The 25879-nt window shown below is 43.0% G+C and overlaps 1 protein-coding gene across 1 annotated transcript in view; it reads right to left on the reverse strand.

The window, feature by feature from the left end:
- The window catches only part of Kcnma1 (potassium calcium-activated channel subfamily M alpha 1), a 692507-nt gene that overhangs the window by 187314 nt on the left and 479314 nt on the right, over window positions 1–25879 (reverse strand). Inside the window, exons 10-13 of the mRNA XM_052189881.1 lie at window positions 12712–12822; window positions 12132–12237; window positions 9403–9485; window positions 5297–5366 (exon numbers count right to left, since the gene is read on the reverse strand). Coding sequence (XP_052045841.1) covers window positions 5297–5366; window positions 9403–9485; window positions 12132–12237; window positions 12712–12822 — 370 coding nt within the window. The remainder of the gene's footprint in view (window positions 1–5296; window positions 5367–9402; window positions 9486–12131; window positions 12238–12711; window positions 12823–25879) is intronic.

A 25879-nucleotide genomic window follows, 5' to 3' on the forward strand; every position in this document is an offset into this window, starting at 1 on the left:
TAGGAAGACAAGTGCTCTGGAAAAGATCTCTTGATAAACAGTAAAAAGATCCAGAAATGCTCAAGATACAGAGGGACATCTTTGGGGACATAGGATGGTCATCACATCTGGATACCTCAGGTCCTGCTATGTCATGATTAGCTTTACGATTCTCAGATCTTGAAGCCAGTTCTAGGACTTTCCTGATATATGTTAAAGACAGCAAAGGGTTTTGGCTTGTCTCACAAAGGAACTTTCTAAGGATGAAATTTGTATAATAAATAGAAAATACTTCTTTTTAAAATAGCATGAGGTCTTTATGCCTAACTCTTAGCATTTTTCCAAGATGCTATAATAAATCATGCTTTGTAGAGGAAGTTGACCCAGAGTCTTTCTAAGTCCCTGTGTAGTCCAAGATTCTATAACTCTAAAATTATTTCTCCCCATATACGAGCAAACTGGAGCAGCAAAAGAGGCTTTCCTTTACTTTTGGAACAACAGAGACCAGTTGCAATAGAAGGATGGATGACTCCATTGCAGAAACAAAGGGCAGAGCCCAGACCTCTTTGCTCCGCTTGGAGAAACCCCACTCTTGTGAAATGCCTGCTTGCAAAATCCACCCCTGTGTCAGTCTCCAATCCTGAGCCAGCAGTGGCTAATGCTGGAAGAATGATTGCTTGTTCCTAACCCCGGGTTAAACAGGCCTATGTGGGGGCCAAAGAGAAGTGTGATTTGTGGGGAGCTGAGAACCAGAGGGGTTTCTGCACATCACACACTGAATGCCAACAGATAGTCCCACACCCAATCCCATTTCTTTCCCCATTCTTCCCTGGCTTAAGACATTAGCTTTTCAATTTTACTTCCCTGGCATGGTATAAAAGACATTCATCCATGTGGAAAAATACTCTTATGAGAAGAATGATCAATTATATCCAAGTAATGAACAAGAGATTTGGGTGGTTTGGTCCCTACAGAGACACCACAAAGCCTCCATGCCATCTTCAAAGAAACAAGGAAAACCTTGAAGAAAGTCTGTCCTACCTCCATGCCTTCCAAAACATGTAGTTCTGACATGTAAGCCTTGGGTCCCTTGGGTCCCTTGGGTCCCTTGGGGTACCTTGTATCCCCTGTGTCCCTTGGAACCTATGTAGAAAGTCATATTCATTTTAAGCTTCCTATGTCTCCTCTCACTGCCACTGTATTTTCTCCAGTTATGTGGTGGCAGGAAGCAGGGCTGAAGTGCCAATGACCAAGAGTGAAGGAAGGTTATGTGCATGAAGCCAAGAGAGGATTTTGACCCAGGAACTCCAATTTTTTTTTGGAAACTTCATCCTCTTTCATTTGAGAGAAATTAGGTCTGTTTAAAAAAAATTGTCAGTATTTCTACCCAGGAATCAGGAGGCAAATTCTTCCTAACTTGGCAAAAAGAAAAAGTAGGTCCAACATTAACCACACCCTCACATCATTTATGCTACTGGACCGACCTTCATTTCATGGAGAAGAACTATGAAAATGTGCTGCCTCAGGAAGGAAGAAGAAATGAATTCTAGTCACATTTCTTTCTTTCACTATATATTCAGCCTTGGAGAAATATTGCAAAAAATGGCAAAGTCTAACGATGGAACGACAATAGTACTCTGTAGGGTGCATCTTCTGTCAAAGCCCACTAAAGGACCATATACTAACAGCTTCAACACTGGAGTGATACTCTCTTAAGAGGAAGTGGAGCCTTTGGGAGGTAGAGTTTAATAAAAAAAAAAACTCTTTGGGTCATTGATAGCATAGTTATCCTTGTGAGAGGCTAGCACACCAATCAGCCCTCTCTGTTTGGCTTGATGGATAGGAATCGATTCATCGCTTTTCCTCAGTATCTCCCAGAATGGTGAGTTGCCTCGTCACAAGCACAACTAAACCAGGCCAACTCATCAAGGCCCATAGCCTCCAAAAGTTTTATGGCATGCATTTGTTTGAGTGACAGAAAGCTGCCTGTGATGATTTGTGTGATCAACTTGATAAAATCTAGTCATCTAGGAGACAGGCCTCTGGCCATGCCTGTGAGTGATTATCTTTATTCTGTTAATTGAGGTTGGAACACCCACCCACTGTGGGTAGCACTATTCACTGGCTGGGATCCTGCACTGTATAAGTGGATAATGGGATTTGATCTATGTAATATGACATGGCTAGCTACTTCACACTCCTGGTAGTTTGATCTCCCCTCTGTGACAGAGCCTTGAGTTGTGAGCTGAAACAAAACCCTCCTTCATTTAGGGACTTCTGTCAGAGTATTTCATCACAGATATAGGAAAGTTACAAAGGAACTAGTTAACATGGCTATGTCCCAAATGCCATTATAGGCAACAAGGATCCTCAAAGAACTGGCATCTGTACTGGGGCTTAGTTTCCAAATCAGAGACAAGAGCCTCTTTGATTAGAGTGCTTTGGGGGGAAATAAGAAATGCACTAACAGGTGAGTTATTAGGATGAACACCTTTTCCAACGTCATATCACCATCCTGTGTCTGAAGAGCTTTGAACCACATACCTCCTCCCTCTGTACTCAGAGATGGCCAGGTTTTTGAAAGTTCTCTCTGGGAAACTTAGCCACTGTAAAGAGATCCATTCTGGATAACACTATCCTTCCCTCAGGAACCCAAGTTTAGTTCTGTGGGCTACTGTCCCATTCACATAGAAGGTGGCAGTTGGCTATACTGTCCTAGCCTGCTGGCTGCCGAGTGACCATGAATTTCTGCTTACCAGAGCTCATCGGCCTAGAATAGCGCTTTGACTCCTGCTAGTCTGAAGTTACACTGGGATGCTAAAACGCACAGATGGCCCAATGAGAACTAAATGAGATAATGGATGTCAAAGCTCTTTTAAAATCATAAAACAGGACCCAAATGTCTGCAATTATTACGATGACACACTCAAGGCCAGCAGTTTCCCTGCATCCCTCTAGGCTCTAGAATATCACCCTCGTTACATCACAGGGGTTTGACATTGTTTTTATTTCAAGCCTTGTGTCTAACTGTGGGAGCAATTACACCCTCCAGAATATGCTCCTGGTGGCATAGCTTACACACACACACACACACACACACACACAAACAAACAAACACACACCAGGTCTTTCCCAAGTGCATGTGTAAGTGGGTGGCATTCTATGTCCTTCTCAGATGGGTACAGAGAAAAGGCCACAAGAAGAAGGAAAGGTAGGAAGAGAAGGAGAGTGTGTGGGAAAGGTAGGTGTGAGGCTCTTGGGCAAATTCAAAGAAATGAAGCAGGAGGACTAATTGCCAACTCAAAAATCTAAGAATGATCTAAAAAATAAAGGCAAAAGAACTTCTCCCTTTAAAAGGGAGATGCAGAATGAGAGGAAACTGCCCTCTGTCAAAGTTACTCTATCCCTGTGTCCTTACTAATCTAACAGTGTTCTGAAAATGAGCTTGCCTGACCCAGAAAACCAAGTAGAGTGGGATGGTTCTAGACGAGATGCCTTTTAAGCAAATACTCCTGGGTCTGTTGATGTCTGCATTACAATATCTCAATGGTTGTATTGGAGATTCTGTCCAAGATATTGGGGTGGCTGTAGTCATGTGAATACCCACCAGGTACCATCTGGCTCTGAGGCTACTCATATCACTTTGAATTTGACAAGAACTACACAGCTGAAATACTCCTTCATTTTCTGAAGATGCTACATCAGCACCCGTTGGAACGAGAAGAAAAAGAACTGACATCTCTTTCTAAACATACAACATTAATTTTCCTATTCAGTCTAAATTCAGCCAAAAATCTAAACAATCGCTTAAAGCACTCCCACACTAAATGAGATTTCAAGTCACAAATGAAAGAAGGAGTGTTCCTTGCAGCGGGAGCTGTCACCAGTCACAGCCTCACTAATAAAATCCACCTCCACCCACAGAGGCTTCAGTCAAGAACTTCTCCAGGTTGACGCCTGCGAGCTCCTGAGAGCCCCCTTATCCTATCCTCGAGTTTTCAGGGACAAACAGGAGATTCACCTTCAGTGCCCACTACCAAACCCACTGGCTGGAGAGTAACAGAATTTCCAAAAGAGCCACCTGCCGAGGGCTGGACAATGGTCGGCACTGGGCAGCAGTTCCAAGCAGCGGGCCAGTTGCTGACAGCAGGACCCACTCAGCAATGGCCTCTGATGGGCCTCCACACAGCAAAATGGGCCAGCACTTGCCAGCAATTAAGAAATAATGGAATGGTGCTGGTGGCGTTTGGCAGAGTGGGATTTTCTCTAGGTCACCTGATGGCTTGTTTTGCAGAGACTATGGCCTGTAAGATGGGGCATGCTATCACACATAAGCCTGCAGAGAGTTATTTCTGTTCAGTCAGGACACCTGGCCCCAGGTACTGAGAGGCCTCCAGTGTCTAAGCTCCGTTAAGAAGACAACTGGTACCATATCAAGTAGAACAAGATGCCACTTTCCCTCCTCCGAAGCTGTCTAGAGAGCTCAACCACAAGCCAAGTGAAGGAGTGCTATCTTTGGACAAGAGACCTTCACCTCTGATTCAGTGAGAGGAAATCACAGGACAGCAATACTAATTCTCATGTTCATGTTCTTTCTAAAGTAGCTACCAATGTAAGCTGTAACACTGGGAACATTTATTATAAATAACCTTTAGATAAACTACTACTTCCCCAAGTATAACTGGAAAGATTGCCATTCTGAATTTGAGGATGATGTCATGTAACGCCTTCTCTATCCAACTTATACTCTGTTCTTTCACGTGTACCTGGTCACACATAGAGAAGTCCTTCAATTATCTGGTACACTCTCTATACCTTCCTTGATCGGTTTCTAAGGACACAAAATCAGATTTTATCTTCACAGTTATCCTACCCCCTGAATAGCAGGAGGAGTGTTAATTATAGAGTAGGTATTCAATAGCTATTGACTGAATGACTGCAGGACACAGAAACACAAGTTGTTGGAATTTAGGCCTGGACAGGATCTAAGAACATATCAATATTTCTGAACCACGGGGTTCAATGACTTCTTCCTGAAAGAATGAATTAGCACAAGAAGGCAACAAAGGAACTTCCTCCCAATGACCCACCACAAAAAAAAAAAAAAAAAAAAAAAAAAAAAAAAAAAAGCTGATTTCCATGAAGAACTATCCTGGGGAGATGGGACATTTAAACTTTAACTATGGCTTTTCTTTGCCAAGCCTCGGGGCATATGTATGTGTGTGCTTATGTGAGTATGTTTATGTGAGGCTGTGTGGGGAGGGAGAAGGTAGGGCTCTGAAGATGCCTTCAGGCCTGGAAGAGTCTCAGCACCTACCTTGTTGTGATACTGCAGCATCTGAGTGATGATCCTGATCTTCGGGTGGTAGTTCTTTATGGAGATCACTCTGAAAGAGAAAGAACAGAACTGAAGCAGGCTCTGTAACCTGTAGTGTGATGAAAGATTTAGTTGACTAGGTGACCACAGTTAAGGGATCAACCAGGGCCATCCAGGGGGGCTTTGGGTACTAGCCCAGGGAGAAATGTGTTCTCTTCACTGTACCTATTAAGAAAGAAATGGCAAGGCAGTCACTGGCATATATTCCAGGGACTTCAAATACCAGAGATAGGCAGAAGTAGTAATGGACCCTGTAACCACACCATGGGATGATGGAAGTGGGTGATTAGGACTCTAAGGCCAGACTTGATTAGAAAGCAAATACAAAGCTAGCCTGGGCTCCATGAGACTCTGCCTTAAAAATGAGCACACAAACACAAGGGACTTCTGTGTTGCCTGGGAGATGGAGTAGGAACCTGAACGGACTTGAGATGAGTGCTTTTGATGCTTATAGACAGGTAATGCAAGCCTAGACCTTAAGCCTCTGTGGGTCTACAGTCTCCCAGTACCTGGACCTCCAGTTAACAACTTGAGACAATGTTGACAACTCCAACAGGCCACCTGACAAATGGCTCCCATTATCACAAACCCTTTGGACATTCTGATAATATAACTTTTTCAGCAGATCTCTTGGAATACGATCAAGGACTCTGCCTTCCACACAGCATAATGATGACTTGACCACTGGTTCAAGTTAAACATTAGCACCCTACAGAGATGGGGATCTGGTGGAAAATTCCCTCTTGGTGCCCTCAGTCCTTTTACTGAGCCTGGATGACCCCACCAGTCAACCTTCCCCTGGCGTCACTTCTCCTGTCAATCACACTACCACGGGGAAGATGTAAAGAGCTCATGAATGAAAACACCTGGTTTCCAGCACAGCTATTGTGCTAATGAACTGTGTGACCCTCCGGAAATCCCTGGACTCTCTGTTCCTGTCTTCTCATCTGGACACTGGGGGCAACAGTACCTGCGTTGTTTACTTCACAGGCTTGGTATGAGGAACAAATGGGAGGCCAGATGTTAAAATGCTTTGAAATCATAAAAAGCCCTGTCTCCACGTGTAAGTTATGGTTTTTGTCATTACCAACCCTGTCAGAGGTGACATTGTACATTTCCTTCTGTGACAAGGAAGGCTAAAGAATGGAATTCCAGAGAAAGGCCCACCTCCTAAGCCTCATCAGGAGTGCAAGCACAATTATCTCGACCGCCCACACAAACTTCCCACCCAGCTTAGCTCTTCACTTTGCCACCTTTCTCTACAAAATTGGAGGGGGAAAAAAGGGCAATCAGACAGCAGCAGCATCTGAGGAATCTGCAGCCCGTGAAGTGGGGAGACAGTCCCCGAAAGCCTCTCCCTGCACACTTCCACTCTGCACTGTGCACTGGAAGGACTTCCTCTATTATTTTTGAGAGAGTGTCATGTTGGCCTCTGCTTATAACTCAAGGCTTTTGAGCCTGTCAGCCTCTTGGAGCAGCCTACAGTGCCAGGCAGCTTTCGGCATTAGCTCATTTCAAATGCCTCTTTGACATTTTAATTTCAAAAGCAGCAGATTGGTCTCATTAAGCTAAGGAGGAATATACAAATAAAAGAAAAGCTGAGACCACGTTTAACCCTGAGCTTCCCACTCTCTTTTGGATCTTCCTCCTGATTCTCCTTAGTGGACAGCTTAGTTATGGCCCTGACCCAGTGAGTTCTATACCTTGACATGCCACCATTCCCCCTGGTACCCATGTGTACTCTCATAACCCCTTCATGCTCAGGGTTTGAATAAAATATTCCAGTTATGAACAATGTCCATTTCAAAGTTACCATTCCCTTCTCTCTCTCACCATACAGAAGAAATAAAGTATGTATGCCAGAAACTTCTCTGTGAGGTCAAGACCATGAGCTTTATCCTCCTGGTTTATTAGCAAGATGGAAAAAGATGGAGCCTTGTCCCTTGAAGGACTACATTTTTATCACTTCGAATGACAAGGGGGAAAAAGAGGCATCAAAAGGTAGAATTGCTACTTAGTCCGTTGGGAAAACGACAAGGGAGACATTCTAAACTGAACCAAACTTTGTGATCACTTTCTAATGAGGACCAGTAAGGAGATGTGCTCCTGTGTGAAGTCCCCATGCAAACCAAGTCATTATGCACAGATTTCCTTAAAACATGGAACCAAGCCTACTGCAGAAGGAACGTGAATGGAAAGAGAGGAAATGATGCCAGATGGCTCCTTCCAGACCTAAGACACTGATGGGAATATTTGAGCAGCCCAAATGTACCAGAGGAATTCCTCTGCATGTTATTGATGGGACAGTGCACATACCTGGTAAATACTCATTAAAGCCAAGAGGAAGTACTCCGGAGCATTATAAAGACCCAATGGCAACTTCCCAACTCCTGGGCCCCAGAGAAGCAAAATGGCAGGTAGCATTTGGATCATGCCTGGTCCAAAGGACAGCTATTCACTAATAAGGGACAATTGTTGGCAATAGTGGAAGTGAAGTATTTACCTTGGTCCATGCATTCTCCAGAAGATTCTTTTTATTATCCCCAACTACCTCAAATGACTATTCTGTAATTTACACCAGAGAAAAGACAAATTCTAAAAGGATGTTAGCTGATGTGATGAGAGAAAAATGATGTTTGGATCTCTCTCTCTCTCTCCTCTCTCTCTCTATTCTCTCTCCTCTTTCTCTCTCTCTCTCTCTCTCTCTCTCTCTCTCTCTCTCTCTCTCTGTGTGTGTGTGTGTTATTTTACAGATACAGGATATGATAACAAATCTGTGGGAAGAATAATTGCTAAACAAAACTTTTTCTCTGAAATGAGAGTAACTTAAGGCAGTAGAGTTGGGGTTAAAATTAAGCTATTAGAGGCCCAGCCTGTGGGCAGAAAAGGTACAAACTAGTGGTGGTCTGGGTTGTTTTCTCCCTGGACCAAAATCTATTAAAGAAAGGAGGAGGAAGAGCTGGAGGAGGAGGGGAGGAAGAGGAAGAGGGGGAGAGGGGGAGAGGGGGAGAGGGAGACTTCAATCCAAATAGGATTAAGAAATAATCTCTACAATTCAGCATCTCAGAGATTCATGCTAACGTTAAAACACTGTGTAATACCCATCTGAGGGAGCTGAGACAAGCTCACTGACCAACTGCTTTCAGGGAAGTAATGATCAACTTGATGCAGACACAGGAGGGAAGCACTAACAGGGGTTTCTCCGCTATTAGCATTTTAGGTCAGACAGTCTTCTAGATAGAGATGTACTAAGCATTATGGGAAGCTTGGCAGGATCCTTGGTCTCTTTTCACAGGGTTCCAGCAACACCCTCTGCAGCTGTGCCAAGAGCAAAGATCTCCACCTGCTGCAAAAACATCTGCTGGAGGTAAGACCATCCCAAATAAAGACATCTTAAGTCTAGTTCCTTTCAGGTAACATAGTTTTTTTTTTTTAAAAAAAAAAACTATTAAAAAAATGAAGGTTTTATGGGTATGTATCTGTATGTGTGGACGTAAGAAGTCAGCACGGAGTGCTGTTTCTTCAATGTGGACCCCCTTGGCTTTTGAGGCCGGGTCTCTCAGTGACCCGGAACTCACCGAATTAAGCTAGGCAAGTTGGCCAGTGATTCCCAGGGATCTGCTTGTCACTGCTTGTTTAGACTCAAGGGTGCCACCATGTTTCATCTTTAAAAAAGTTGGTCCTAGGGTTCAAATTCTATAAAGCAAGCACTTCACCAACTGAGCTGTCTTCCCAGCCCTGTGAGCATACCATTTTAATTCAGACCTGCAGCTCTCTTTCCTTTTCCAGTTCTTTCTCTAGGAATCTGAAATCCAAGAGTACCTATCAGCATCAGACATGGTATCTGTAAGTCTGAACTTTCTGTTGGTGGTACCTCGTATGTCAGCAATGTCAGCACTCTCTTCAGTTCTACCAGCTCTGTATTAGAGCCATTGATGGGTCATTCATGAAGGAAAGATGGGTCACAGAGAAAGTCCTCTGTAGACCCAGAGAAAGGTTGGGAGATCACCCCAAGACCTTCCCTGGGACCTGACCCCCTGAATTACCTCATGATGTTGGAGGCATCTTCTGCATCCGGGTCAGCGCAGTACTTATTGGCAAGGATCAGACATGCATCTGCTGACTCTATCTGAGAAACCAAAAGGAAAACAAACCATAACGAATGCAAACATATAAATAGCTCACTCAACTACAGTCTCTCTTAGTTATGAGCATTTTAGAGAACCTGATATTTTGAAAGAAAAGGAAAAAATATTAAAAGAAAAATTATAGTTTTGTTAAAAGTGTAGGTTGCAGGTCAGGTTCTTGTTAGAGGATAAACATTCCAGCTTGAACCTGAGTAATTATGTTCTTCACTTGGCCTAGCTGCTCATGACATGTTTGCCAAATTCCTTCAAATTTACTTAATTAGGCCATTCAGTCTTATCCCTACTTCCTCTCTAAACTGCCTGATGTCTTCATCCTCAAGGTTTTCTAGCCCGGAAGTGGGGGTGGGTGGGTAAACCCCTTCCCTGAGGTAAGCATGTGAACAAAACAGTTGCACATTCAGCAACATGGACTGAGTCATCTAGAGGCTGCATCTTCAGTGATTTGCGACACTTGTAGAGGATGTAAGTTCAGTTCCCAGCACCTGCGTAGCAGCTCACAACACTGATAACTCCAGTTCCAGGGCATTTGACTCTCTCTTCTGACCTGAAAGCTTCAGGCAACAGGCAGTACACATGCACACATGCAGGCAAAACACTCAAACACAGAAAATTAAAATAAGTAAGTCTTTTTTTTTTTAAATTCCTTCATCAAACCTTATGCACATTTTCATTCCATGTGTCCCAGTGAGAAATCAGAGCCTTCAATAGACGACAGCTCTATGCTGTTTTCTGTTCATTGCTACTCAGGTATTCAAACGGCAAATAATTTACATAAATGAAATGATAAGTTGCAGATGGATCCAAAAGGCAACCTACTGACTTATCTTAATGTGAGCCAAAAGGGGGTTTGTTCTGTAGACAGACCATGGGTTTGATGTGCTAATAATTGCTTGCATTTAAATTAGGCCTGTGAACAAAAGCATTTTTCTCTGCACTTATGACTTGGGTCATGTCTGGATAATATTAAGATGAACTAGCCTTCATAAGCATGAGAATTCTCCTGCTAACCTGGGTCTGCACTTTCTTCTGCTCATAATGTTACATTTCCTAGGCTGTTCCAGCATTTGTTAGGAGGGCCCTGGCTCCCTCAATGCTATGCCATACATTGCTTAATAATGTAAAGACTTTTACACACGTCCTTTCAAACTTTCTATGTTTGCTGCTATAGCAATTATAGAACTCTTTGGTGACCATAGTAAGCATTTAGACTTCCTTTAATGAACCTCAAGTGTTGCACACACTCTGACAATTGGATTAGAGAGATAAAATAGCAGCTGTGAGCTTACTGTGCCCCTTTCTTTTCTACAACCTTGCATGTACTCTAAGAGAAGAGGCCTGCTTAGAGGGGTGCAAGAAGAATATCATGAGCTTCTCACCAATGAATAGGTAGTCTTTTTTTGAAAAAGGGGTACTCAAATGTTTTACAGCTTTCTATAATTTTCTTTTAGATATAACAATAGATTTGGGAGTCATACTGAGTTCAATCTGGCGAAAGCTAATCATTCATCATGTTCTGTTGTGCATGCCTTTTTAATCCATCTCAACTTTAAGTTTTTCTACATTTATTTATTATTAGAGAAAGTGGAGTATTAAAGTCACTCACTCTTATAGTGTTGGAGTTCTATGTATTTCAGTCCAGTTGTATGCTTTATGAAATTGGGCATACCAGAGTTTGGTGCATCTATGCTTACTATTATACTATTTTCTTTCGTTAATTGTTCCTTTGATTAGCATGAAGTGTCCTTCCTTGTCTCTCCTGATTGGTTTTAGTTTGAAGTCTATAGGAGGGGTATTAGGATATTGGCATCTGTTTGCTTCCTACTCCCATTGGCTTAGGATGGTTTTTCTATTCTTTCACTTTAGAGTGGTGACCATCCTTGAAAGTTAGATGAGATTTGTGCAGAAAACAGAGAGATGGTTTGTTTAAGTTATTCACATAATTTATGTCCTTCAACTGTAGAGCTGAGGGCATTCCTATTTCAAGTTATTACTGAAAAGTATGTGGTTTTGCTGTTGTTTTATTTTCTTTGTGTTCTTAGTCCTATTTTGTCTTCAGTAACTATAGCTTTATTTTTTTCTACAGTTTCTTGGAAATGCTTATTCCTCTCTCATTTATTTGTGTATGTGTGCGTGTGTGCTTCTGTGTATATATGTGTATCTGTATGTGTATAAGTGTGTATCTATGCCTCTCTCTTTCTCTCTCTCTCTGTGTGTGTGTGTGTGTGTGTGTGCATTAAAGCAAGAGGACAGTTTGTATGAGTTAGTTCTCTCCTCCTATCAAGCAGATCCTGGAGATCTAACTCAGGACACCAGGCTTTGCAGCAAGTGCCTTTCCCCCTGAACTACTGGGATGAAATGGCCCTGAGTAAGTCCTACTTTGGAAATGGCTGATTTTGAAGAAGTCAGAAGAGTTAGGTTCTATGTTAAAACTAACCTGAGTGTGAGATAGTTACAGATGATCTTGAGTGAGCCCCCAGCAGGGCAGCATCCTGGGGCCATTGAACAAGTGTACTGGAGTTAGTAGCATCTGAGCTATATCATTAATGGTTAGGAGATGGTTCCAAGTCTGCATACCTGGGCACCATGGCCCCACCCCTGAAGTAATGAAAACACTTGTTTCTCCTTACCTTGACTCTGGCAAGATCGTGTGGATTGAGGACAGAGCCCTGGTAAAACTCCACCTGAGTGAAATGCCGTTTGAACAGAGCCTCAAGCTCAAGGTTAGGGGAGATGCTGCAGAGACAGAAGAGAGATCATCGTTAAAACAACAGAGCGGGGATCTCAGACTCCATGGCCCCCTCAGCTTTAATTTCCACATACAGATGTAAACAAAGGCCCCAACCTTCAGAGAAGCCTCCTTCCATGCCCTAAATGACAGACTCATTTAAGAGCATAGAACCACTCACTCCACTGAAAACCCAACCTTCAAATCTTTCAGAAAGAAACTCAGATATAGTCCTAGACTACCTCACTGGAGTTTGCTTTTTCAACCCTGAGCTAGGGTGTTGCTTCATGGTCCACGGGTTCTAAACTGACTTCCCCATTCTTTTGGAAAAACCTTCCACTAACCTAAGGAGCCAGCAACATTCATGCCTTATTCAACCCTGTCCCAATTCCCAACCACCTCCATCTCCACCACACCTACAGGCACTCAGAAAGGAGCATGAGGTTAGATGGAGGGGTCTGGTGACAGCAGCGGGCTCTTACTTGTGAAGAAAGACAATCTCCACGTTGACATCATCCCGATCCTTGTGCAGAAAGTCCTTCAGGAAGTTAGAGACACTCTCCAGAGTAATGTGTCCACAGACTACAATGTGCCTGTATAGGAGAAGGTAGTTAGAGCTGACCAGACCCAGCGACATGTCCCCATACCTCGATCCCTGATGGGCAGAGGAACCGAGGCAGCTATGAGAACAATATACACATCCCCACTCAGCCCCACTAAACCCAGCACCCATCCCCAGAGAGTCATGAGGCAAAGCAATATCACTAACAGTTGCTCAGAGGCTCCTGGACAGAGAGAAAAAAAAAAGCATATGGCTGCTCACCTGATGCTGCACAAAATCCTATTAAAAGCCCAGCCACTTGGCCAAGTGGTTTTATGCATTTAACAATAAGTGACATTATACTCGTGCTTAAATGCTACATTATCAAGTCCCTTGCAGATTCCTATCTCCCCCTTTCTGCCCACAAAGCGTCCTCCTGGGAGATTTACCACTGCAGTCTTGGTTTATGACATACAGCTTATCAGGTAATGAGATAACAAATCTTGCTGAAACGATGATTTTGTGTGTAAGAAAGCGGACTTTTATCAGGGTGGCTAATGTACGGCTTGACACGTTATAGGCTCGGCTGGCCATAAACAGTAAAAAGGAAATTTTGCATTTTTCCACTATAACTTCTCCAACAATGGGGGCATGTAACACTTTACAGTAAGTGAGCATCACTCAGGGCTAAATGGAGATGAGACGCCCCTGGAATGGACAATCAAGCTGCCTGCTGGGACCGTGTCCCTAGAGGGCTGCTGCCTCTGGGCGTTGAGCCTCTCATGAGCCCTGAAGACCCTTCCAATAGGCAGGAGCCAGGGATATAATAGATGTGGTTTTTTTTTTTTTGTCTTTTTTTTTTTTATTTGATATAATTTATTTACATTTCTTGTTATAGAGTAGTTTGAACTCTGCTTCTAGAAATATCTGTTCATCCCAAGGAAGTGAGATCCTTTTCCAGGGCATTTAAGACTTGCAGTTTCTCCTGAACCAATGTGACCTACCATCACTATATCCTTGGCTCACTTACATTTACTTCATGATATTCAATCACAAGATCGTGATCTGAAAATTGGTCCCAAGACCAAAGGCTGAAGCTTGGCTGTGAGCATTGGCTTCTATCAAAGACACTGTGCTAAATGGCTCAACTCATATGTCTCTATCTCAGGCTGATGGTAACAGAGGATAGGTCTCTAGTGTGTTTTAAGACTAGGTTGGGTGGTGAACATGCAGTAAGGCAATTTTTCAAGAAAAATTCAGAATACCCAGGTCCTTTGCTCTTTATAATTTCTCTGTTCACATTGTAATACAGCAGAAAACCCATTGGCTAGAGGTAGCTTATTAAAGGAGGCGGTGATGATGGTTTATGAGATGTCCCATTAGATGTCATTACAAGAGCCTGCCCTTTTGTGGTAATTTGGTGCTTGACTAAAGATGTGAGAATAATGCAGTATACTCATTGGGGAAAGGATAATGGTGCAGAACAAAGAGTAAATCAATAATATGTGCGGTACAGTTAATAATATTACCATTATGGACTGTTATTGTTACGGTGGTGCACTTAGCAATCAGGCAAGCCATAGTCATGAAGGTGAAGGGAGAGTGACAGTGGGGTCCTTCAGAAGAGACATCCTAACATGATCATATATTACCCTCTCAACAGCACCTGCTAGGTTGTGTGTGTGTGTGGGGGGGGTCACTTAGCCACTCATCCAAACTTAATGCCCCCAAGCACCATATCACAGAACCCTTCTGACTATAAGGCTACAAAATACACTATGTAACTAAATTCATGAAATAAACAAACTATAGGATTTTTTCCCCATTTTTATTATACCTTAAAATGTTTCTTGTAGCATAAGTGCATGTATGGGCAAAGTGTTAAGTAGGTATGCAAGTTCTAAAAGAGATTTATCATTCTGATATGACAATTATGTCTAGAAAATGACCAAGAAATGGGATTTTCCTCCTGACTTGAACTCCACACAAGTGATAATAGGGTTACCCGGTGCATTCTAATGTCCTGCACAAAGATACTTGGTTGGAAAAAGCTCCAACAGGAATCTACCTTGCAGGTATCTCTGTAGTCGAGGCTGTCTGTGTCTTGGCTGAGATAGCAAGCCAGGTAAGGAAGAATTCTAGTTCCCCGTTTTGATAGCAAAGAGAGGATATCCCAGACAAGCTCCTTATTCCAGTCCATCCGAGGAGAAGCTGAGAAGTTCATCCCACTTAGTCAGCCTCTGTATCAGATATTGCAAACTTCAGAGTTCTATGCTGGAATATGCCTGCTTATTATTCAAGGCCAGACTCAAATGAATGGTGGCTGAGACAGATGAGCTCTCACCCTTCCTGTCCTGTACACAAAGAATGAAGTGAGCATCCTTCCCCCACCACCTCAACACCCGACTCCCGTGGCTGCTCTGAAATCATTCATCCTGAGAGAGATATGTGTGAAGTGGAAGCAGGGGAGATGAGCCCTGCCCCAACACATCACCCTTGAATCAAAGGTTCAGCCAGCTGATTTATTTAGCCTTAGAAAAAGTCATGGTTCTATTATTTGAAAGTGTGCCGGGTACATATAAAATATATTCCAATGCAATCAATATTATCCCTTAAGCCTTTAATTAGCTTTCACTTCTTTTAAGAAGTAAGTAGACAAATGCTGGCAGGAGAGAGGAAGGGGGTAAAAAGATTGACTTTTTTTTTTCCATTTGGTACTAGCTGTCTGATACCATGCTAGACAATTGAAAATATATATCTTTTAGCCACAGCATGATTTCTAGGGTGGAGAGCAGTCCTTATCAAAAAAGGAAGAAAAAAATCTTCCTTCAACATAATTGGTATTTTTGCTCAGAAGAAAAGGGTGGCGGGATGGCTGGAGGTAGGGGATTGATTGAAAGCAGATTGCCTTTTTGCCCAGGGAGAGTTATTAGGTGCATTATCATGGCAACCTTGAAGAAGCCATATTGTTCCAATCTGTCCCATATCTGATTTGAAGATTTACAGCCTTCCTCCCTTTTGTGCCAATAATCATTTCCCTCCATTTTGTTTTCCATACAATGGAAGTTATCAGGGAGCCCACATATTGAAAATGTTTGAATGTCGTCAGAATTGATGGATGGGGAGATGCTGCTTCTCTAGGCCTGCATCAGCACTGGAGGATCAGACCTGGCGGCCCGTGTCTGAGGAAGCGCCAGACTCCCTACAGGAGCATGGAGAAAGGTTGGCAAATGGAGATAATCCTGCAAGCAGTAGTTTGGGGAGGAATATTGTTTCAGAAAGAAGAGACGATATGTATCATCCCATCTATTCAATCGGACTGAAAATAGTTTATGGCAGAGTATGGACTCCTTGGAAGCAATGGATATTTATAGGGCGTGATTTGAGGAAGGTCAAAGATTCCTGTCCAAATGATCTCTGCTGGCTTCCACAGTACCTACAGACATGTCTGGTGAGATTCATACTCTGATGTCAGATACCAATTAATTATAGTCTTTAACAGGCCTCACCAATTTTTCATCTTAGGAACAACAACTCAGAAGCTATACAGGTACTGTAAAGAGTGCTTCACTCTTGAGGTTATCTCCAAGATTTACTTGGAAAGCTAATAGATGGATGGGTCAGCAAAGGAGCCACCATCAGCCTTCTAAAGGGTAGGGACTGTGCGACATCTTTGTATCAGTACATGGCATGTGGCTTGTATAATTCCATCTAATCCTCAAACAATGGCAGGTTCTTACCATCAACATCTCTTTAGATGTCCCCTCTGAAGTTTCTGTGAGATGCAGCTCTTATGTTCACAGGAAGTAAAAGTAACTGACTTGGGATATAGCCCAGATGTTGAGACTTCAGTGCTCAAGGGAAGGAATCTGACAGTTGTTGGTACCTGTCAGCTTCTGCTCCCTTAGGATGGGCAGGATTGGCCAATGCATGGAGGAGGAGGTACTGCAAGAGTTCTTAGATGTTCTGATAGGTATGTTGTGGGAATGGGGTGGACAGAGACAAAACTTCCGAAGGCATCACAGCTTCTCAGTATCTCTAGTTTAGGCTATACCCACTCAATTGGCCCAGAAGGATCAAGGAAATAAACAACAGCAAAATAATAAGGGACACAGAAATTACCAATGCCTCTGTGCACAGACTCTAAACCAAACTTTATCTTTAGTCATACACTCTGAGAAGACAAGGGGGTACAAACAAAAGTAATGTCAGTATCTGGATCAGACTTTGCTTTCCTATGGAACTGAGGACTCTCCCACCAGACCAGGAATATGAAGGATAACAGAGATCACCATGTACAGCAGAAGCTATTTAAGTGGGTCACGCTGAAAGAAACTAAATAATTTTCATCTGTGGCTCTGGCTCTTTGAGCCCAATGTCAATCTTCATGCCTGGATTCTATGTGGCCCTGATTCCTTGGACTTTGAAGAGAGACAACAGACTTAATCAGTAGTCATTTCAACTTTAATCCAATTGACACTTGTAGGTGGGACAAAACTTGATGGATGAACAGATATTTCTGAGGCAAAGGTAACATAAATGTAAGCTAATATTAATGGCTTAGGTGACAGATCCATCTCAGATGTACAAGGAAGTGTGTTTAAATATTAACACCATGGTAGCAAATGACTTGGTGGAAGGGAGTTATTTATCCAGTACTGGCACTGAGTAAGGGCCCTAGACAGTGAGTTAATTAGGGGTGGATAACATAGGCCCAATGTACAACAACTGAGGCATCTTGTGGTTGAATGTGACTGCATCATAAGAGACCAATGTCTAGCTACCCTGGACTCTCTCAGGGGTAACTGGGAGCTGCCACTTACTTATCATATCTCATCGTTTATCACCAAATATTTATGACTGTGCTCCTCCAAGCACTGGCCACCTCCACCTCTAGAATGTGGTCACCTATGTTCTCCTCAGTCACTCTACTTTTGTTGATCTGGTGGGCCAGGAAGGCCAACATTCCAGAGTTGAGTGGCAACCTGTTTCAGAAGCCAATTCCATGCCTGTGTTTTAGGGTGGCTTTAGGGCAGGAGGTATAAGAAGAAGATAGGACAGGGATTTTTAAGGTCCCGATGATGGGCCACAGGGAGTTATTGAGAGTCAGTTTAGTTCGATGAGAACAAAAATCTACACACTTTCCACACACACACCATACAGTATTTCTGAGATTCAACTACCTTTGAAACATTACATGCTTCACCATGACAGGGTACTGCTGATAGGTTCCCGCTCACATGTCTTAACTTCAGAGGGTCTATGGCACACATTTTGTCTAATGCCTCTATTCGTTTGATGAGGAGACATGCTTAGCCATTTGGTGCAAGCTAAACACCCAGGAAAGGCAGAACAGCCCCTTCTATTTGATGCCTTCTAAAAAGAAGCATCATGGAATGAGGTGGAAAGGACCTTGGAGAGATATCAAGAGTCTGGGGAGCAGGCCTCTGTGACCTGGAGCCAGTCACCATAAGTGAAGAGTCTTGACAGGGCCTCACCCACCTGACCCTCATGAATCCCTACGGGGCGCTTGCTCCCTGCCTATATGCTAGTTCTTGTCATCATTTTATCTTGTCTAGACGTCTGCAATCCCTTCCTGATTGATTTCCCTGTTTACTCCCCTTACCTCCCTCAGTCTCCCAAAAGCCAAAGAGCAAAGACAGAGGCAAATCTGACTGCAATCAGCTCTTCCAAGGTTGGGGAGGTCTTAGATCTCTCCTTAGCTAGGCCTCACACCAGGAAGATAGTATAAAATGCATGTCTCGGGGCTGTTTATTTTTAAAGATACTATATCCATTTTTACTGGAACAAGTATAAAGAACTTAAGAAACCCATAGCCATCCTGTCACAATAAATCATACAGAGTAAATTGAAAATCCTATACAGCTTTTTCTGAATACATTGCACTCACTTTGTCAAAGAGGTAGATGAAATGTGGCATGTATTGATCTAGATGTCTCTGTGAAACTATAATATTTATATCAAATACATATGCTAGACTTTCTTCTGTCTTTCTGCTGAGCCTTCTAATCACGCCTCTCTTATCCCACCTCTTCCCAGCACCTCCTACCACTAGTAGCCCCAGGCGTGAGTTGATTAGATTTTAAGGAGTGCTTGGCAAGGAGAATGAGTAACATTTTATCACACAGACATTGGGTGGTTAGTGACCCTGCAAGCAGCCTCATGGTAGTCAGTACCAAGCTCATGTTTGCCCTACTGTGTTAAACTTGAGCTTTCTCATGAAAGCTGGACTTCACTTCCCATATCACCATTATGTCTTTCTGGCTGCTTTGTCTTAAGGCAACTAGCCCTGATTTGAGTTGTGCCTTCAGAACAGTTTTTATTGAGTTCTTTCCTTGTGACCCCATTGCAGAATAAAAAGTTCATCCATTCCAACCTTCTTTCTTTTTTTCTTTATTAAAAAATCTGTTCCCGGGAGTCTGTGCTGACTATGGAGAAAGACTGTCACCAACAATCAAAACAAACCGAGTAGAGCCTGCTGTTCATGTCTCCCCATCCTACCCCAGCGTCTAGCTCTAGCTCAGCATACACACATAGACTCATGCCATTTGTTTTCAAGACTTATTTGTTGCAAAAAGTATGCTTGACTTGGACACTAAGTTAGAGGACACATGGTCAACATTTAACAGTAAACTGTAAGAATGGCTGTCCTACTCAGCCTCCTGGAATCTTCCCCAAGTCCATAAAGGAGGAAAAAATGAAAAAACAAAACCACAGAATATTTATTATGCCCACAATCCCAACCTGACTATAACTATTTCCTGTAAGAAAAAGGAAGAAGAAAAAGATGAAAGGAAGGAAGAAAGGAAGGAAGGAAGGAAGGAAGAAAAAGAGAAGGGGTTTCCAAGAAGGGTTAAGGCTAAGATCATCTAATCTTGGCCACATCTACTGCTTTGCTAATGAGAAAGGAAGGAAATGTGATCTGCCTCCTGGTGAGGAAGAAAAGGGAGCAATTGTCTTATGCAGCTGTCAACAGGAGTATTTTGTAAAAGGCAGTCTGCTTTACTGCTTCACTAAATGGGGCAGACAGAGGAGCAAACAGATCCAAACAGCTCTGCAAAGGCACCTTCATGAAGCAGAGCTCCAAGGTCAGAGAGCAGAGCATTGAACAAGCAGAAGAGACTGGGGAGCCCTTTCTCAGAACTTGACCCACAAAATGGATGCACTTTGTTATCTGTAGCTGAGAACTAAGCCACCATTCTAAACCATCATAAGATCTCCATAATCAGACAGGACACAGGATCAGAGTCAGTCCATAGGTAAGAAAGGACTACACATCTGTTGTAGCTTGTAACCTCCATGAACTATCAACTCATGACAAAGAGAGCCTTAGCGTAGGCAGGTTCCACCTATCAAGCACACACCATTCATTCTGTCAAAAACATCTCACTCTTAATTATACATAGTTTTGTTTTCTCTAATCAAGTTTCCGTATCCAAGGGAGCCTAATCATTGGTCAAGATAATGGTAGGAATTGAACCGTGCTGGTAGCCAAATTCTGTAATGAATGACCACTAATTTCTGCATCCTGAATCACACAGCCTCATTTCTGGCTGTTTTCTGTCCTTTCTGGGACCTTGCTCTTCATATTTCCCCTGGATTTTTAAGTTATTTTAGTGGATTTTTAAAGAATTGCTTAGTCAGCAAAAATCCACCATAGATCCCTAAGGGTGGATTGATTGACTTTTGCTTTAGTTTCTCATTTAGTTTTTTTCAAATATCCAGTCTTCAGGTACTATCACATCACTGCCATTTTGCTGTTTCTTTTCTCCTTCATTTCCTTTCAGAGAGGGGAATCTGTACATGGGCATACACAGGTGGGTGTGTGTGCACAGGGAAGCCAGAGGTTGGCATCGGGCATCTTCCTCATTCACTCTCTACCTTGTTTTCTGAAGTGAGAACTCTCACTCAACCTGGAGCTCACAGGTGTGGTTATGTTGGATAACTAGTAAATTCCAGGGATCCACATGTTTCTGACTCCCCAGCTCTGGGATTATAGGTATGTGCTCCTGTGTCTGAATTTTAAAATATACTTTCTAGGGATCCAAAAGTCAGGACCTTATGTTTGTGCAGCAAGTACCCTACAAACTATCCATTGTCTTAAGCTTTAGACAGCCTTATTAATAAGTAATTATACCATGATGACATGACCACAAATTACACTGATTCTTCCTTGGGTTCCTTAATGCACTGTGGGCCCTCATTTCGTTTATCTTCTTACTTGGGATGCAGTGACCCTTAGCCATTCTCAATAGAGCAGGGCACCTTTGATGTGACCTTTTTCCATCCTAGGCAGTTTCTTTTCCTGGATAGCATGTTTCTCTTTTTAGGTTCTCTTTGCCTCTGCCTGTTGCTGCTGCACCTGGACGAACACAGAGAACACTGACCCAGACAGGCCAACCTCACCCATTGGGAATTAAGGTGGACTAGAAAAAGATAATTCCTAACATAGAAAATGTTTATAGTTTTATCTTTGGGAAGGATATTGATTTGTAAGGTGAGTCCAACCTCTCTCCCTAACACACTTGGCAAGTCATATGCCCTCTGTCTGCTACTGGGATTGGCTGTCTCATTGTGACAGCCTGATGCATCCTCCCCTTACTCCCCACGAGACACAAAGGGTGCTGCCTCAGCCAGCAAAAGCCATTGGCTATTCTCTCTAAGAATACTCAAAATTCACAGAGATGCTCTCCAAAATAGACGGGGTCCACATAGAAGCTTTGTACTTGACTGATTCCAAAGACTACCTGTACAGCCATTCTGTTCTATTTCAATTTGACATTACCTGATTTGTGTTAGATGACCTTGCCCAACTAGTGTTTTAATGTAGACTTTAAAGTAGGTAGGTTTAAACTAGTATGCTCAGTAAGTTAAATATACTGAGTACATTTGATATACAGGTTATTTTCCAATTATAATGGACCTATCAGGATGTAAGCAGGATGTAACAACCATCTGATGTTGAAGAGCATCTCTACGGGCATCAGTCTCCAGTATCTGCAACTCCCAGGGGATTTGGAAGGAACCATAGAATCAAAAATCTGCTGAGGCATGACATGTTACAGAAGGATAACTGAATGGACTGAGAAGAATCAGACTACCAAATATTTTAATATCACCAGGTCCCAGGCCCTCCCAAATGTCTCCACAGGCCCCTTTCATGAGTTCCTTATTAGATCTCTAAAATATTTAGGCACACTGGCTTTCTGCTGTTACCTCTGCCCTAAACAGCCCCAGCGAGATCATTCAACAATCTGAGTTATCATGTGCTCTTAGGAGCACTCTCTCTAATATGCTTCCTGCCTTCATGATTATTTCATACTTTCCTGGTTTTATTGTACCAAATTCCAGCCAAAATAACAGTTCACTGGGGTGATGTCTCTACACAATCAACTTCCCAGTTATTTGCCACTGGCTCCTTGGATAGCTCAGATTGGACAAGGTCTTACATACTCTCCAGGAGAGCAACAATTACTTTCTCTTAACTCCTTCTTTTCACCACAGAGTCCAGTATGATTCCTGGCTCACAGGAGGGTTTGAATAATTGCTGAGCCAATGCATTGGAATGGATGTTTTCCCAAATCCACTTTAGATGCAAGCTGGCATGACCCTTTGGCATCTGTGAGAAGCATCATAAACCTTCGTAGAATGGCATACATGTATCTCTGATCTGCCTCCATATCTCCTTTTTGGAATGGCACAGAGGAGGGAGAGCCAACGACCTTTACTGACAACCAGTACCCACATTCAGAGCAAGTTTCCACGGTTGTGGGGGAGGGAGCAGGCCACTGCTATGTAATACCAGATCTGGATGGAGGCTCAACTCTGACAGCAACAGAATCAGATTTCCACAACCTTCACTCTGCATTGGCGTCTGCTATATTTTAATACAAAGAGACACTGGACTTGGCCAGTTAGAAAGTTTGCTGTTTTATTTTCAGAGCATGGTGACAGCAGTAGTGGAAAGAACCCCAAGTCTATGAGGAACTGCTCATCACAACGCTGGAAAGGCTTCTATCAGAATGAATGGCATGGCAGGAAGACAGAAAATAGGGTGCAGCTTAGCCTTGGAAGCTTGCATTTGTTCCTGGGATTCTAAATCTACCCAGCAAGGACCCAGTTCATCAAACATGAGGCTGAGCAGAAAGAGTCTTTTGGGATTATAATTAGAACATTCATAATCAGAATTCCTTTGTAAATGGAAGTAAGAATATTTGAAAGCAAAAGTCTATGCTTGCATGTGCCCCCACCCCACAAGGTACCCAGTTCATCTCCCACCTACATTTCTATTCTTGTTTGGAGAACAATAGGTAGAACGTTCTGCTAAGTGTGTGGAAGGGAAGAAAGACAGCAGGGAAGGGGGGCAGAGGGGAAGCCTTCATCCCATCCGCATTATCTGGAGTTTGATTGACTATTCAGCCAAGTCTTTTTTTAGGAGATGTTCAAGTTTGAAAAGGACTGAAGATGTGCCTTAGAAGGATCCAAAGCAGATGCCAAGGAGGAAGTATCCATATCCACACCCACCAAGACCCCTGTCATTGGAAAGGACTACTTGGGACACTATATCATGGGAGGCATCTAATGCCAAATGCTTTGTGATCTGCCTCTTGGTACCCAATTTCAGAAGTCATCAGGGGTCATTTCCCCAAAGTATGAAGGCAATCTCATTTTTTCTTTTTTTTTCTTCCTCTTTCCACAAAAAGTTTAATGCTAATCAAAGCAGAATGCTTAATCAATTCAAGATGGTCTGTCAGCTTGAATTATCTATTTGTCTTCCTATTTACCGTATCTGTCTGTCTACAATTCTTTGTATCTTTGTGAAAATCAGTTATTAGGGCCCATGTTTCCTTCTGACTACAATCGCTACCAGATGAACCTCCCCGGTGATATGTTGATGATTTGCTAATTTATGGTTTTTAAAATCTAGGAATCCTGAGATATTGCAGGGGAGTCACGTGGGCCATGAGAGAAGTACTCAATGCCTTTCTTGACAAGGGATCAAAGATTGCGTAAAAAACAAGACTTCAGTCCCATTTCAACCTGAGGAATGTCTGAGGCAGAGAAATTGTAAATGACATCTTATAGGAAACATCCCTCCTAAGAGCAGTCCAGCCCTTGAGGGCCTCAGAGAAGTGAGAGGAAGTATCACCCAAGATCCAAGTAAACAGGAAAGGAAAGCGGGCCCTTTCCTATCAAGCCAAGATAGCGCCACATGAATCAACCCACATCCCACTCTTACACACTGGAGGCCAGGCTGAGAGCAGCCACAGCAATGCAGGAAGACTCCCTGGGATCTGAGGCAGGTTTAAATACACTCCGAAGCTGAACTTCCCAACCACTTAGGTGGCCAGATAGCACAGGGCTCAAGAGAGAGAGAGAGAGCAAAAGGTGAGGTAAGGCTGGAAAGTTTCATAGGTGTGCTGGAAGGCATCTGTCCCTGGTGCCTGGCTCAGAGCAGACACTCAATAAACACATGTGGATGAATAAACATGAAGGTATGGCACGTGGTGACTCTCTTCAGGCAAGGGTGGACCATAGAGGGGGCAAATAAAAAGAATCTTTGTAAGGAAATACCATATTATGGCCTTTAAAAGCGGCCTGAAATCACTGTGGGTAAAACCTGAAGGTAGGGAGAAGATGGAGGGGCAGCCCATGATCCAAGTGATGATAGTAAGTAGGCAGAAGGAACACATAGGATCTGAGAGAGAGAGAAAGAGAGAGAGAGAGAGAGAGAGAGAGAGAGAGAGAGAGAATGAATATGAATGAGAAGAGAGTCTATTTTAAATAAATAGCTAAACTAGACTGCAATTATAAGAAATTAGAAGAACATGCATACAGCCCCATGTCTAGTAGGCAGAAAGGAAATGCCCAGGCAAGTTGGAGATTGTGAAGGAGATATAGTTATTTTCTGAATTCTTGGAGCATTGGGTCCAGATAAGAGTAGAAGATATGGTTCCAGGTACTCATGGAGGTCTTTAAATAAATTCACTGTTACCTCTTGGAAATCCAAGAGCTTCAAAATGGACCAAGCTACAAATGCTGAAACTGACCCAGACAAAACAGTATGGTATTTGTATGTACAAGATCAACACTGAAGCTCTGGAGAAAGCCTTTGGCTATAGAAACCACTCCCCATTCTAGAATGGAGAAGTCACCACTGTGGATTTTCCTTCCATGCTAATTACATTCACTTTCCTGTTCTCCTTTGTCTACTCCTTGTCTTTTATTATTCCTTCCTCTTTACATGTCCTCTCAGCTTCTAGTTACCAAAAATCTGTAGAGCCCTCTACATCCACCCTGTTCTCTCTGTCCCAAACACCTGGGCCAGAACTACCTCAGGTTGGGGCCACTGAAGCCACATCATGGGAAACACAAGATCTGAATGGCCCCCAAGCTGTGCTGTCTCTATCCAGGGGGTTACAGCTGATGGATTCCTCTCTGTAGCCAATTATTTTCCATGGCCCTTGGCCATATGACCTTGGACCATGATCTTGTCAGTTCTCATAAACTAACCAGGAGTAAAATGAATTACACTCAGAGAAGAAACCTCTGGGGAAACCTTAAGAGGCTGTGGGAGGAAAAGACAGCAAACCAAGAACCCCAAGGCCATGGGAGTCTCAGTATCCCCCATGCCTCCACCACCTCTGAGAGGTTTTCATTGTAGATGAAATGAAAGAGGCAGAGTCAGAGGCCTTGGGAAGCAGGCTGGGCTCTAGGATGGCTACTATACTGAATAAGATTTAGGGTCTCAGCACAAGGGGCTAATTGTCCCCAATATTTCCAACATGGATAATTTTTTTGGTCCCTGATTGAACCCTTTGTTTATTAACACTTTGGTCTCTATTCTTCTATGTGACACAGCAGCCGGCATATGTATGGGTATCTACACCTACTGCTGGGATAGATGACGCAATGAAAAGTGTGAAGAAGGCCTCGACAGACCCTTGCCTCCTGTGGACAGGGAGAACATTTTGGGAATGCCACAGGAAATAGTTATGCCAAACACATTGATTAAAAGTCATGAGGAAACGCCAAGGGCACCTCCATATTCTCTAACACCCGCACAGTACCTGTTGTGTCTTTCAAGC

This window comes from Apodemus sylvaticus, chromosome 8 (genome assembly GCF_947179515.1).
Source record: "Apodemus sylvaticus chromosome 8, mApoSyl1.1, whole genome shotgun sequence".
Lineage (NCBI taxonomy): Eukaryota > Metazoa > Chordata > Mammalia > Rodentia > Muridae > Apodemus > Apodemus sylvaticus.